General features: G+C 42.1%; 1 protein-coding gene across 1 annotated transcript in view; it reads right to left on the minus strand.

Annotated features, from left to right (window-relative positions):
- The window catches only part of LOC139287017 (solute carrier family 66 member 2), a 41971-nt gene that overhangs the window by 15418 nt on the left and 11092 nt on the right, over nucleotides 1-15461 (minus strand). Inside the window, exon 3 of the mRNA XM_070907976.1 lies at nucleotides 1181-1397. Coding sequence (XP_070764077.1) covers nucleotides 1181-1397 — 217 coding nt within the window. The remainder of the gene's footprint in view (nucleotides 1-1180; nucleotides 1398-15461) is intronic.

The raw sequence follows: 15461 nt of genomic DNA on the forward strand, positions 1-15461 counted from the left end.
AAGCCTTTTGTTTGCCCCCCTCCTTCACCCTCTAACTCCCTCTCTCCATTCAAGGTGACCTTGAATGTAACGTGGGTACAGTCTAAACCTCGGGAATAAAATGTGGCAAGTAATGACATGAGCATTACTTGGATGGGACACGTCGATTCTTTTAGATGGCAGACAAGGTGTTATTTTACAATATCATCACCACCATTCTCTACTTTTTCTGCTGCTAGTGCAGTTTCGACATGAGGCCTGAAAGGAGGGACTGTATGCAAAATTAATCTTTTTTTAAGTCAAATCAGTGTGTCACTGTTTATCATTGGTAATGCCTTTACCCTTCTCAATGAAACAGATACATAACTGTTAAAGACTTTGGTTTACCCAAACCTTGACTCACTGATTTTTTGCCCATTTAGCCTCTAAAGATTATAAATGACCTTATTAACATATTTTGTTCACAAGAATATAAATTACTTGCACTCCCTGGACATTTAGGTTAATAAGAATACTTTCCATGTGGTGTTAGTGAGCACTATGCCAGTGTGAGTACCAGTGTTTCCCCTATTTGCATTTAGCAGCGGAGCAGTGCTGATTATAAATCGAACACCCCAAGACATTGCCAATGTTTAGCAGTCTGTTATTGGTGGTTCGAAAGCGTTGTAGCAACAAAGCAAGAAAGGCTTGACTGCCAGTCTAGCAACCGTAAAAAGACGTAGCGATGACGCGGATAAGCTTGATTAGTCTACTACCCTAAACTCACTAAACCCTATTATCCAAAAATATTAAATTTCACACTCACACAAACCCAAAGTGATGAGTTTGCCATATTATTAATGTAACGTACATTAATTCACTGTCAAAATGTCTCCGCATGTGGGCGTATTGGGGGTGGTCTCAGGGTAGAAACGTCAAATATCTGATCAAATTCACGGTTTATTAATGAATGTAATGTTAGGCCTAACCTTAGATGGCCGTTTTCTGTTATGATTTAATTAGCAAAACTAAGAATCTAATTAAATGTAATTCAGCATCTACAACTTTGTACAAATCAACGGACGCGCTGAATATCTTCCGGCAGGGCAAAATAATAAAACGTTTCAGCACCGCTGCTGGAAAGAATCCTAGGGGACACACTGGAGTACAGTGAATTAGGAGCTTTCTGCAAAGCTCTGCTTGACCTTAAAGTGTGCTCTACCTCATGCCTTTGGTGGACCGGTTGTTGAAGTTTTGCAGCAGCTGCGGGAGGCCCAGCATGGCCTCAAACATGACAGCCAGGGAGCCCAGTGTCTCCACAAACACGGCAGAGTCCAGCAGCAGCAGGGTGACCACTGCACACAACACGGTGAAGCCGAAGCAGAAGAGCAGATAGTCCTCGAACGCACTCCAATTCCAGAAGTAGCGAAAGTCCAATTCTGGAGAGGGGAGACAATGAAGCAGATACAGAGAAACAATTTAACTTATACTCAATACTTGTCATCAGTATTATCTGGAAAAACTAAATTGAATAGATGTGACAGGTAGAGGAGAGAGGAAACAGGAAGGAAAGTGAAGACTGGGAAAAATTGTGGGAGGATTTAATGGAAAGAAAGCAGATAGAAAAGCCTGAAGAGATGATCAAATAAAGAAGCAGAGTAAGAGTGAAGAAGGGTGTGTGTGTAGTGCTGAAGGGTGAGAGGATGCTTACAGTATGTGAAGCTGGAAACAGTAGAGCAATAGTGACAGGCAGAGATTGAAAGCAGCGAGGGGGATATAGCGGGAAAAAGACTGGAGGAGGAAAGAGCAGGAATAAGAGCGTTTCATTAAAGGATGCATAGAAATTCTGCAAAGACAGCACTCCTAAATCAATACTGTGCACATGCATTAGTGAATGGAACAAAGATAAATGAGATACTCGAAAGCTTTTACCTTTCTATTACTTTGGGATAACCTGGCCTTTGGCGAGGCCAGGCTTTACATTTAGAAAGTTTATTACCTTTGATATAAAGCTACTGTATCTTTCCACTGACATAACTCTATTTATCATGTGTGGCTTTTACACCTCACCACAGCCGCCTAAAGCTGTTGTTTGTTCCCTAAACCAGCTACTCAAGAGGTGGCCAGCACCAGGTACTGAGTGCAAAAGTCAGAAAGATTTTGGAATTTAAATTTAACCACCATTTAAATAGTCACAGTGGTCCAGCAGCCCAAACAAATGTCTCGCTGATCAGCTTCAGAGGGACTGAGCTCACAGCTCGGAGGCCGGTTCAGGAGCTGCCAACGAAAGCTTATGGAGGGGAAACATTAGGCCTACTGCATCTACATTCTCATCACCATCAGCCATCTCCTCAGTGGACAATAATGTGAGATGATCGATGATCTCTCATTGCTTATGTATGACCATGGAGCTGTGGAAAACCAGCTGACATAAGCTAAAGAGGATTGATGGCTAAATAAGAGCACATTAGTTAGTGTGGGGACTCAAGTGTGACGCCGCATACTGCGAAGCACCTGACTTCAGCATGTGCTGCTGTTACCTTTCACACTGACTATACACTGTCAACTATTGAATAAAGGCAAAAAGAGTCCAAATCCTAAATATCACTTATTTCTGTCCAACCAAAACTCTGACACTCAATTTAAAATGACAAAATTGAGAAAAGCAGAAAATTCTTATATTGAAAAGATGGAACCAGAGAATGTTTTTTTGTGATACATTACTGAAATGATTAATCCAAATGGTTGCCAATTAATCTATTGTCTATCAACTAATCAATAAAAAAGAGTAATCACCAGCAGCAGTTTGGTCAGGACTTGGATTTGGACTAGGATTAGGAAGTGTACTATATACCACTACTCAAACAATAAAACAATAAATTAGTTAATTTAAAATGAATCACTGACAGTTTTGACAATCACTTAAAAAAAGGCAAAAAAGGATTTGCAGTTTACAGTCTCTTAGATGTGTGGATCTGCTTTCTTTTCCAAAATCCAAATGTTGTAAAATGAATACCTTTGGCTTGTTTTGACTGTTCATCAAACAGAGATGAAATTATAAAACATCACTTTCAGCTCTAAAAGGTTGTGATGAGTATTACTGTGTAAAAAATAAAAAATAAAAATACATTTGACCTATAACAAATATAACTGTTAATTGTACCCACACTGTAATAAAGGATTAGGAGTTCGGTTATAACTGTTGACAAAAAATCTCTTAGTAAGTCCACTCACTATCTATTTTTTGAAGCTTTCAGCAACATTTCAAGGTTTCCGTCAAGTGAGAGTGCCGAGAGCGACAAGATCCATGAATATCATCTCACATACTGTACATATATGGCCACACAAAATATTCAGTACACACACACACACACCTAATACCAGGCTGGGACGTTTCCCGTTGCACTCCAGTGAGCTGCATCTGCTGTTGCATCATGGGACAGACAGAGTGAGACATCTCACAGCGAGTGCAGCGTGGCGTGTTTGTGGCAAACGGCGAACGTGATTAATGGCTTTATTACCGAGAGCCACAAAAGACACATCGCCCACAGCTGACAACAGACATGCAAGGTGGGAGAGGAGAGCGATACAACACACACACACATTTCTCGGCTCTCTCTTACCACACGCACACACACATACTACTTGATATATCGACTGTCAAGGCATGACTTATGTCTGTTCTAACAAACTACGTCGCTGATAGAAGCCAAAGAGCTGAGCCTGGCACACTTTGGCTCTTGATCACAAGCCCCTCTTCACTCCTGGTGCCCCTTTACTTCAACACAACATCAAACCTGAGTCATGGCGGCTGGCAGAGGGAGACTGGAGAGACTGGAGAGTCAGGAGAGGCTTAGAGGCGGCCCTTTATCAAGCAACACAAAAGCCCTTTCATTTCCGTTTTGAATGAGGCCAAGGTGGTGAAGTACAAACATGCTGACAGCAGCAACAATGAGTGTAGTGGTATTTCAAAACTACTGTCAACTTTTCAGTGTGCAAAGCCTCCCGCTGAGCCTCTCACATTTTCATGTCTCGATTTTTAATTCAGCTTCCCCTCCCTCTCTCCCGCTTATCAGACACACACACACACACACACACACACACACACACACACATACACACTCTTTTCTTGTCCTCTTACCATGCAATCCAATCCATTCTCATACAGAGAACAACCTTATGCCTGCTCCTCTTTCTCTCTCTCTCTCTCTCTCTATCTATCTATCCCATCTCATCTCTCACTTATATACAGCCTCGTATGTTTACCTGCATAATCGAATTGCCCGGAAGAGTATAATGAGAGAGAAAGCTATGCATCATTCATGGACTCATCTCTTTTATTTGTCCTCCTCTCATATCATGCATCATCCCTGGCTTCCTTTCCCTGACCAGCTCTCCCTTCTTCAGTCACCCACCTTTTTAGTCAGCGACTTAAAAAGTGTCTTCACTTCACTTCACCCACACACACACATACACACACACACACACACACACCTCCTTTGTGGCTGCTGTCCTATCACCCCAGGACAGGACAGGTGGCCTGGCCTTTTCCAAACAGCATCCTCCTGTCTGGTGTGTTTTGAGGCCTGGGCCGCACTTCAAAAGACCCCAGAGGCTCCAAAGCACCAGGGAGGAGGCAAGATGCTCTCTCTTCACACAAGACTCTTTGTTTACACAGAGCCCATTCAAGATCAAACAATTCAATTACTAAAACGGGCGAGGAAGCAGCCCCGAGGAAGTCAATATCTGTGTATGAAGTTACTCTGAGAGGATGGGAAGTTGCTCGGGCAGGATAAGTCAATCGGTTTATGTATGTGTGTGTCTGTTCAGGTGTCAGTCCGCAGTTGTGACAGCGGGTCTATCTGGGGTGTGGCATTATCAAGACTTCAGCGCCGATAGACCTGAACAGCGGTCTCACACACGCTGCACAGAGGAGGTTGTGTCAGAAAAGAGAGGAAAGGTAGCCTTGTCAGGTCAGGTTGTATGGAGGCTAAACTCGCGTTGTTTCCCATCAGGCCGAGCAGAGAAAGTACAGTACGGAGCTGAGAGAGTAGAGATTCCGAGACAGAGACAAGGATGGGCACTGACAGCTGGAGAGTTTCGAGATATACTGACTCAGCCCCGTCAGTCTGCGAGCAGAGCGACTCAGCTCTGTGGAGCCTGCTTGGTGTGTGTTTTAAGATGTGTGAAAGTTGCTGTTTGACATCTCGTCTGTTGGGCGCTCGGCTCACTGGTCTAATCTGCGGAAAGGTGCGGCTTCCTATAGGACAGACAGGATGTAATGGACTTCTCAGATTATCAGGGTAAAAAACCCTATTTTCTTTTTTAGTTCACGGATGAGGCTGACGATGCAGCGGACTAACTTACCTACCATATCCTAACCTGATCCAGAAACCAGTCAAGGGCGATGTCACAGTATCTATGAGCTGAGAGTTCCTGTATTTTTTCAGCTCACGAACACAGCTCAGAGTGGTGACAGCACAGCCACAAAAATCCCCTAATACCTTATTGACAAGCTTTAATCGGGACACCGCAGGCGCTCTGCAATAATTTGGACAGACAGAAAGTCACTGGACCGCTCTGAACTCTTTCTGTCTCTGACGGATAGATTGTTTCTGCAGCACAAACAAAACTGAGACAGATAGGAAAGGGTCCACTGCTCTTTGTCTCCCTCTTCCTCCGTCAGCTCTCTGAATAATACAAAAGCTTCTAAAATAATGTCCACTCATTAAGTTACTGTGGGAATGTAACACACAGAAGCACACGCAAGAACAAATTGCCTTCCCAGTGGATTTACACTTTTGAACAAGTTCATATTTAACTGCCTTCTCTGGTAAAACACTAAAGTAAAGCTTTCCACTGTAAGTGGAAATTAAAAAAAAACAATGATGACAATGCCTACAATCTACCGACCCTCCACATCATCCTTTCCATTTCATTCCTAGTGGAGAGGAATTTTCAGAGGGGATGCTGCAGCACACTGTCAGACTGGATCAACACCAGCTCTGTGTGGAGAACGGACGGCTCGAGTCCAGCCATGCGATAGAGGGGTTATTTGTGGTAACAAAGACTGCTGTTTCGGTCCAAATTCATACCTGCCTGGCAGTAAACTGAGTCACGTTCTTGAGAACTTCGCTGACTGATCTCAGTCAACAGCTACTGTTTGTCTTCAATCACATCATACCATATCATTTGGAGAAGAAAACTCACAAAAAAAGTAAGTAAGTAAATAATGGCTTGTTTACCGGAAAACATAACAGCAAAATAACTGAAAATGTGCGAGACGGTGATAAGCAATGAGAGGTGCAATGAAAAAGTGAAAAAGAAAATGCAGTTATGGTCATTTTCACTGGGGAAAGCAGGATTAAGATAATACTTTGCGTCGCTGTATACTTCAGGCTGATCCTTTTTATGCATTATTGCTGAGAAATTTACAATCCCATCTTGACAATGAACACACACACTTTTGCACAAAAATGCCTGTACACATGCAAACACACAGGGGAAGCACAATGTCCAGAGCAACTACTGTAAATATCATTTCCAGCTTCTGTGTGCATGTTTTGCCACAGGGGAATGAGGCTTTTTGAAATAGGGCGTGCACCACATTATGTCTAGAGTTTTCATTTGTTTCTGTTGCATTATCTTTTCAGCTTACAAATTTAATCCAGTTTTGGATTTGTTGCTTCACTGCCCAGTTTGTCGCAACTACATCCTCTATTCTTTTATCTTTTAAGAGCAGTAAATTAGCTAAGTAAATTAAGTTGTAACAGAGGGCCACGTTGTTTCTTTAGTCCCTGACAGCACTGCAGTGGTCTCTCTAAGCTCTGTTTGGTCACAAAAGCCTGTCTGCATCTTCAAATTGTCACAGCCCGGCTCTTAGGCTGCAAAAATGGGAGACCCACGGGTAAACGAAAGTTATTTAATTAACAAAATAATCAAAACAGACAAAAACAAAAAAATGGGAGGAATCTGTAAAATCAGTAGTGCGGGTAGTGGATGAATGAAAACGTGCTGCATGGATGCAGTAATGGAAAAACAAAGAAAAGGAAACCAAAAGCCACAAAACATGTGGGGTGAGGAGATCTGCCAAAGGACTGGCAGCTGCTGTGGCTTATGTGCATGAGGCTCACCGAGCCCAGGTGTGTCCCATGCTGCTGATTAACCTGCCAATTAGGTCTGCAGCCCTGGAGACAGAGAGCAAAGCAACAGCAGAGCGAACCAAGCGGAGGGGCCATCACACATAATGCACATCTATTCACAAGGACGACACATTCATTTGCATAATATTTTGTGTATTACAAAAGTCATTGATGCAGAAACATCCAAGTAATACATTGACAAGTCAAAAGTTTACAGTTGCTTGCTTGAATGCCTAATGGGGAGACATATTGTGCATTTTAATAGGGGTTTCCTAAAGGCAACTACAAAGAAGCTGCAAGTTTGAAAGGTAAGATGAATGAGATATTAGGACAGTTAGCTTAGCACAATTACCGATATCAATGAGGAGAGGAGCAAAAAAGGGTTAGGGTTAGAAATAGAGAAATATACCTCGTCTAGCAACTTTTTCACCAACAAAAACAAACAAAATCCTACAGATAACATTAACAGTATGAATTTTAGCCTTTTTATCCCCCTTTTCAGTCTCGCTCGTCAGATGCTCTCAGATGCTGAGCCTGCTAAAGCACAAATAACATACAAAAATAGTTTCAGCATTCACGTAGGGTTTGCATGATGCACATTTTGTCATCTTGTCCTCAATAGACACCATAGTAGTACGTACAGAACAGAATACCTATCCGCTGTCCGCCCTGCTGTCCATATCTGATGTTTATTCTATGTTTTATTTATCTATTTTTCAAAGTTTCACTTTTTACAGTTACCTCTTGTTTACTGCATGTTTTGACATCTAAATTAAAAAAAAAATGAGGAAAGAGAGAAAGATGAAATCATAGAACTAAAGAGAGAGAAAAGTATTTTATTCACCGTCTGCTCAGCTTGCAGCAAATAGTCTTTCATCAAGAACACTTTTTCCTCTGCGTTTCTGCCGCAGTAGCACTTCTGAAAATGGGCAGCTTTGACCTTGCGAGTGAACCATGACTGTGTCTTTCCACGACCGATTGCTTCCTCACTGAGTGTATGCGCGTGTTCTTTCTAGCCTCTTGACCCAGACAAGGCTTAACTAATGAGCTCTATTGGCATTAAAGGCCCACAACAAGAATTCTGCGACTGCTTGACCTCTGTTATGAACGGTCTCCACATCCGTACCCATTTCGTAAAAGAATAACTCTCTGACCCTAAAGAGCTCCAAATCCAAGTCACAATATACACTCCTTGACTGACAGGGAGTGAACAACACTCACATCACATTGCGCACATGATAGGGGCCTGTTAATGGATAGATAGAGCCACACAGAAAAGGTCTATTCAAACATTTGTTGTAAATGTGTGCTGGTGAAGTTGAAGGATTGATGGCCCAGTCCTGTGGCTTGTTTGTGTGCATCCTGTACATCAGCGCAGTTGCTGCATGACGTCTCCACGCCAAACAACATTTGTTTCAGCTTCAGGTCCATTGACAATTCTGGCACACTGTCAAACTCACACATCCAGCACCACCATCCAATCTACCTTTTAACATTCACTCTCGCAGCCTAAAATTCATTGGCCGGCGCCTGCAGCTGTGAGATAAATGACAGTGAGTGAGTCGGCCACTTTTTGTTTGTATACATGCATGTGTTTGCTTTTGTGTTTGAGTGTGTATCCTTTGAGGGGCTCATGTAAGGCTGGGCAGTAATTCAAAATGATTGTTTATTGACTTTGAGTGGAATCGCATCATCTTTGCCCCGGCTCCAGGCTTATGTAAATGCCATCACAATTGATTTTCTTTTATTTTTGTCTCCCTACTAAAAGGTCTTCACGGGTTCGGTTAGAACCAGTCCCAAATAGACCGGAGGATAATTAGACCCGATCCAAAGTAAACACGCAAATAGATGACAAACGGAAACACTGGAAGCAGCATGATACCAAACCTGATTAGACTCAATATAATGTGGACCCAGCCTCAACTTAGGTTCTGGTCCCAGGTCTGTTCTCAGTTATGAGTAACAAAGACGACCTTTACTCTCTACCTCTTATTGCACTCTCTCGCTGTCTTCTCTTTTCACTTTCCGCCTCACTCTATCAATCACAGTACTTCCTCCCTGTACTCCGCTGCATCCATCCAGTACTGTAAGCTCCATTAAGCAGAGAAAAGCAGAGATAAAAAAGCCCTTGATTGGCATTGTCCTTCACTTGTCCTGATAGCATCCCTATAAGCCTCTATATCTTGCCACGGATGCCAGCTAAATCCGTAAATGTCTCAAATCTTTTCAAGTTCACACAAGATCGGGTGCATCTGCAGGTGGTTTGTCCTTAAGAAGCTTCAGCGTTCACTTTTTGAAGTTCATCGCTTGTTTAGGATTTGCTGTCGACAGCAAAATGAAAGTTTGACGTTGCTTTTACAGAAAGTGCTGTTCCTCTTCCGTTTCATGTGTTTTTCAAAGGATATCCGGCGTGATGAGTGAGCAGATATGTTTTGTTAGCTGTTGTTGATGAGCTGCTATCTCAAACACTGAGGCTATTTTCATCTCTGCCATCAATGTAATAACAGACACTTAATCATACTACTGCCCAGTTTCCCCCAAAACTTAATTTTTGTTATTTTTTATTCATAAGTTTGTTCACAGAAACTTAAAAGACACTGACACTGATCTGACTCTTGTTTTCAGTAGCAGTAGAATAAATGCTGAAGGAAAATCAGGAGATTCAGATGAGGCAAAAACATCCCTCATCCCTTTTCTTTTTTCATTTGCAAACTAGCCTTTTCTAACCGGTGTTGGCAGCTTATGCTGTCAGACTCAGGGTTGTGAATGCTTGTTTGATAGCAGAAACTCAGAGCAGCGCACTGACGCTAAGCTGACAGTGAACAGGAAAGTCCATCTTTTTAGGCTGTGATTACGCCCATTATTGTAACTACATACAATACAGTGGCACAGTTTCATTGTTCTGGCTCTAGTCCAGCACTTTGGATTAGAAACGAAACAATAACTATGAGATTTAAGTGCTGGCTTTCCGCTTTAAGGGTGTTTGATGTTTACACCCATCTTATGTTAACAATGTTGGACTCAAAAGGGCTTTTTTTATACAGTCCATATTAGGACAATGCAGCAAGGTAATGAGATTCGGTAATGAGAGGCTGTGCATTTGCAAATGCATTCGTATGTCATAAATCAAAATGTTTAGCCACTACTGCTTTTTCTTATAATGCATATGTCCATGTGATACTGCTTATGTGTGGCGACATTGAATGAGTCAAGATTTACCTCCATGTAGAATGAGTGATACTAGCCACAGATTGTTATACACAACCTGGCTGACCAATTATGAAGTAACTGACTATTCAAGTAGTTCTTACTCCTACTCAAGTCATTACGATGAGTGCTTCCAAATCTTCCAAATCAGATTCTGCAAACTCTCTTAACTGGTAGTCATACTTGCCATACATTAGCCTACTAGTTTTAACTGTATGAATGCCACCCGCTCATCAGGACGTGTGCTTTTGTGACATATAAGGCTACCTTCCGCTCTGTTTGCGGGAAAGTTTAATTCACAAAAAGAGTGAAAAGAAGAATTTCACACTGCCGAGCTTGAAGTCCTGCAGTTGAAAATCAGGAGACGAACAGAAGAACTTCAGCAGTGTCAGTAGTGGTATTAGGGGAACTGAAACAATGAGAAAATATTAATACAGCTGTCAACAACATTTAGTAAATTGGCAATTATGGTTGGCGATTGGATGGTATATATTTTTATTTGGCTAATTTAATGGTCTGTGTCAGAAGAACGAGTGAGAGCTGCTGCTCAGCTACAGACTCTCGTTCAGCGAGCTCACCCAGTCGCACAAAGAGGCCAGCAACAGCAGAGAGAGGCAGCGGGGGAAAGGAGCGTGTAAGGTTAGAGCCAGAATATTTTCACATCTAACTCTGTGAATTAAGGGTTTACCTCGACAAAAACAGAGTCGGTGAATGTTGGAACAGTGGAAAGACTATGGTGTGTGTTGGCACACACACACCTGTGCGAATATATCGGGAACCGCTGGTTGTTGAGCTGATGGTGGAAGGTTGGAAAATATATATCACCCAACCCTATTGGCAAGCCACAAGGATATGGTGAACAGAACATTAACAATTAATGCTTTCTGATTAAGGCATTATAATTCTGTAATTATCTGTACGTGACTCGTGCGACAGGTCTGGACCACACGCAAATTTCATTCTTACCTAAAAGAAAATTCTACATCTCTAAACTTAGAGATACTTGACTTGTATGTGCCACTTAAGAACAAATCTGTTTGCATGAGTACATTTTTTGGCTACTTTCATTATAGCAGAAATAAAAGGGTTCTGAAAGGCTGAAGTGTTGGCGTAGTGGACCATGTTGCTGTGTGTCATATGGATGATAACTGGACAGAGAGGTGAAGCCAAAGTGACCTTGGTGCTGAGGATGGTGGAGTCGAGTGGACGGGATTGAGGGGGTGAGGCATCGCTGGAGCGCTCACGCTGGGAGAGCATGGCAGAGACAGAAGAGGAGATCAAATGAACTACTCGGGCTTCACTTGTTCTTGACTCGTTCCATCCCGCTCATACATTCTCTCGCAGACACAGGCAGACACACACACACGTCTGTGATGTGGGTACAAATACAGTACAGTACCTCATGATTAACACATAGACAAAAGTAGATAGACTCTAATTCTCTTTCCCTCCCTGCTTCCTTCTTGCTGTGTGTGAAGGTGATCTGGTGCGATAACAATCAGCTGTTGACCAGATGGAAGAGTCGGGAGGTCCAGATAAGGACACAACGGCACAGGAGACCAAAAGAGTCTGTTTATTAGGGTCTACAAGGGCAGACACGTTATCAATGGGAGGCTTTCTTCCTATAGAGATAAGCAGGTGTAAATAAAAGATAATGGGGGGCAGCAGGGCTATTATTAGCTGCAGAATTACATTGTGTACATATAAAAGCTTTCCAGATCAAACAAAATGACCTTCATAGCAGTGATGATGCTTTGTGATGTGGCATGTCTGTAGGTTTTGCTGAAAGAAAGAAATTTACATTTAATTTAAAGTCTAACCCACACTGACAACTGAATACAGCCTGAGTGCCTGAAATGCATGTCTGATATACACAGCATTATTGCAGTTCATTAGAAGTATGACTGCCCAGGGCTTGTGCAAATAACATTACCTAATTATTGGGCACAAGCTGACATTTCCTTATGTTGTGGATATAAAGGAACACACACTCACGCACATAACAGACAGTGCTCATAAACCCTATCGCTCCCTTCAATCACTCAACGCTTGTGATCCATCCCACTAACACGTAGTGTACCATGCAGGTTCTACGCTCAGGATGAGTGTGGTCGTAAACAGAAAACGGACGAGACAATATGAGATTTAACTGAAGATGACAGAAAGCACAAACACATTTTTCAAAACTTTGTGTTTGATCAAGTTTAAATTTGTATGATTTAGGCAAGAATAAACATGAGGTGTCTCACTCTGTTGTAAATCTGAACAGCAATGTACAGAAACACAGACAGCGTGATGCAACTGAAATTGGCGAGTGACGCCAAGAATCATAAGAATTTAAGTTTTTCTACAAGAAACAGAGGATATTCATTATGGTATAGTCTCTCTCAGGATTTAACATGCACGCACACACATGCGCAGGCACACACACACACGGCCGCAAACACTTCTTCATCTTCTTCCTCAGGGTACAATTACCTCATCACCCAGGCTGAGCCAACAGTAATTAGCTCAGCAGTGCCTCATTAAAAGTCATTATTTAGATAGAATGTCCATTGACCTTCCTCACTACGCAACTGGCTACTTTCCTTTGTTCCCTTCTCCCTGTGTGTGTGTAGTTACCGCCACAAGATAATGTCCACTGCATTTTACTGGGACTGTTTATACCTGTAGCTTTTCATTCAACTATAATACCAGATGAGTAAATATTTTACCATCTATGGAAAATAGCAGAGAATAGCACATTGGATAAAACATGAAAATATATGTTGACAAAAGGATGCGTTTATAGCACTGTTGCTGTCGATCAATAGGAGTACCAACAAATTGTCTTTGTCTTTTTAATGTCCAATGTCTGTTCCAATTTTAGTTTTTTCTTACCATCTCTACACAGCGGAGACAAAGGAATAAGAAGGAGCCATGGCAAACATAATGACTGCCAAAGGAAAGTGCAAATTAGCTGCTCAGATTTGGTTTATTCACAATATCTTTGCATTTTGAAGTTAATGTTTTAACTACTCTATGAGCAGCAGTAAGTAGAAGTGACTGCCCGTCAGTCAGTTGGTGACACAAACATACTATCAGGTGGCTATGCCAGTGCTTTAGTTACTCTTCCGGTAAAAACATTTCATGTCAATCGCACATTCTGCCTCTTTCAACTTCATATAGGACCCGTTGAATCAAAGATTAAAAGTACAATTTTCTTCTTTGTGCACGCTCAACACTTTTTCTGACACCGAAACAATAAATATATATAAATAAATTATATTCTTCAATTAAAAAATGCTCTGCATCTCCATTTCAAATGACTCAGAAGTGGTGTTAGCCACAAAACGCAAACGTGTTGCTTGATAAATGTTGTTCTTATGTAAATAGATCAGTAAAAAAAAATGATGTATGGACTTGATTCTAGCTCTGACAAATAGGAGTAAGAGGAACCAGGGACTGGGCCTATTCATAAACAACTTTAGAAAACACTTATAATCTGACTAAATCTGACCATGTATGTATGGTCAGTAGCTCACCACATGTGCCAGATAATGTCTTCTCGCAAATTCAGTACCTTTTCCTGTTTATAGAAGCGGTGGCCTTCAGTGCTTGTTTTTTTTAACATGACGCAGACAGAATAAGATCTGAGAATCAGCAAGCATGTACTTGCTGTGAGGTTGCGTCAGTGTCCACTTGCTTGCTTCAACGGTTCAGACAGAAGAGGAGAGAAATAAAGAAGGATTTATAGGGTTGGGGAGAAAAGCGGGGTATTAAATGGAGCCAGAGTAGTGGGAGTAAAGGAATGAAGTTTAAGAATGACAAACAAAGACAGGGTGGTGCTGAGAAAGAGACGGCTGGCTACAGAGATGCTTCTCTGCGGAACGTCTTGGGGAGAGACAGAGAAATGTTCCCTGTGAGACTTGATAGGATTATTAAAACATACTTCCTGGCAGGTCGCCAACGCCGACTTGCCTGGAGAGGGTTGGTGCCCTGCTGTTGTGCTGTCCACATCAAATATGCTCGACATTTGCAAAAACCTCGCTGATAGTGGCCAATACATTTGAAAGATGTATGCTACCAGTACTTAAAGTCTGAGTTAGTCTGCTACCTGAGTGTTACGGAGTGTTTGCATCTTGCAGTGTGCTTCCATGTGACATTAGCTTATCAGTGTGCCCACTGTTCCAGTGTCGAGGTGTTAATTACATTCGGGAACTGGGACATGTTTTCCAGCGATACTTCTCCTCGTCAGTGGGGGCATGAATGCAGTCATCTGAGGAGCAGTGGCAAACCTGCCAAAGACTGTTTGTTTACTGAAGGGCTAAATACTCTATTCCCAACTCAAATGAATCTGTTCCATCCGTCTGATAGTCACTGATCATACTAGGACATAGAGTAAAACAGAATTATGTAAGTTTAGTAATGGAACTTATTGCTTGTTACTCACCCAAAACAGCCTGCAAGAAAGACACACTGTCAACGAACAACAGACAAACTCTAATCATCTGGTTGTCTGTCTTTCTTGATATCTTAGCCTCTCAGTGATGTGGGTATTTTTCTAGCCAGTTTTGGATGTTTGTCATGGTCTGACTTTACAGGTGTGTGTGTGTGTGTGTGTGTGTGTTTGGGTTTGAGGGCAGTCCTGCAGGCACTGATGTTCTCAGGAAGCACAGTGTGACACGCTGGAGACAACCAGAGAAGTCTGCGCAAGCCTAGTGTCTCATGGATGGCGTAGTGCCCAGGGCACAGCATCACCTCTCCAATTAGGACAGCAGGAAAGCAGGCACCCTGCCACATCCGCTATTATACACACAGCTGCAAGTTCCTGTTCCTCTGCTAAATGGATCATCCCCGAATTCAGAGTTTGCAAACTTTCTATGAGAGGATTTCATGGCAAGTTTGAGCTGCAACTCTCTCAAACTCACGAGTGACTCATGAACTTAGTGATGCTAGGAGGGTTAACTAACACCAAGAAGATTTATTCATGCCACTAAATGCCTTAGATCATGTATACTTGGCCAGTTATCCACTGAAATAAGCTAAATGTACAAACTAAGAATCAAGATTTTTTAAGTAGTTTTAGTGTGCAAGGCAGGGGTGTTTGTGTCTAGAGGTCTGTGTGTGTGAGAGAGACAGAAAGAGTTTTCTCTTAACGAGCGAGCCAGAGGC

Source organism: Enoplosus armatus, chromosome 6, assembly GCF_043641665.1.
Source record: "Enoplosus armatus isolate fEnoArm2 chromosome 6, fEnoArm2.hap1, whole genome shotgun sequence".
NCBI classification, from domain to species: domain Eukaryota; kingdom Metazoa; phylum Chordata; class Actinopteri; order Centrarchiformes; family Enoplosidae; genus Enoplosus; species Enoplosus armatus.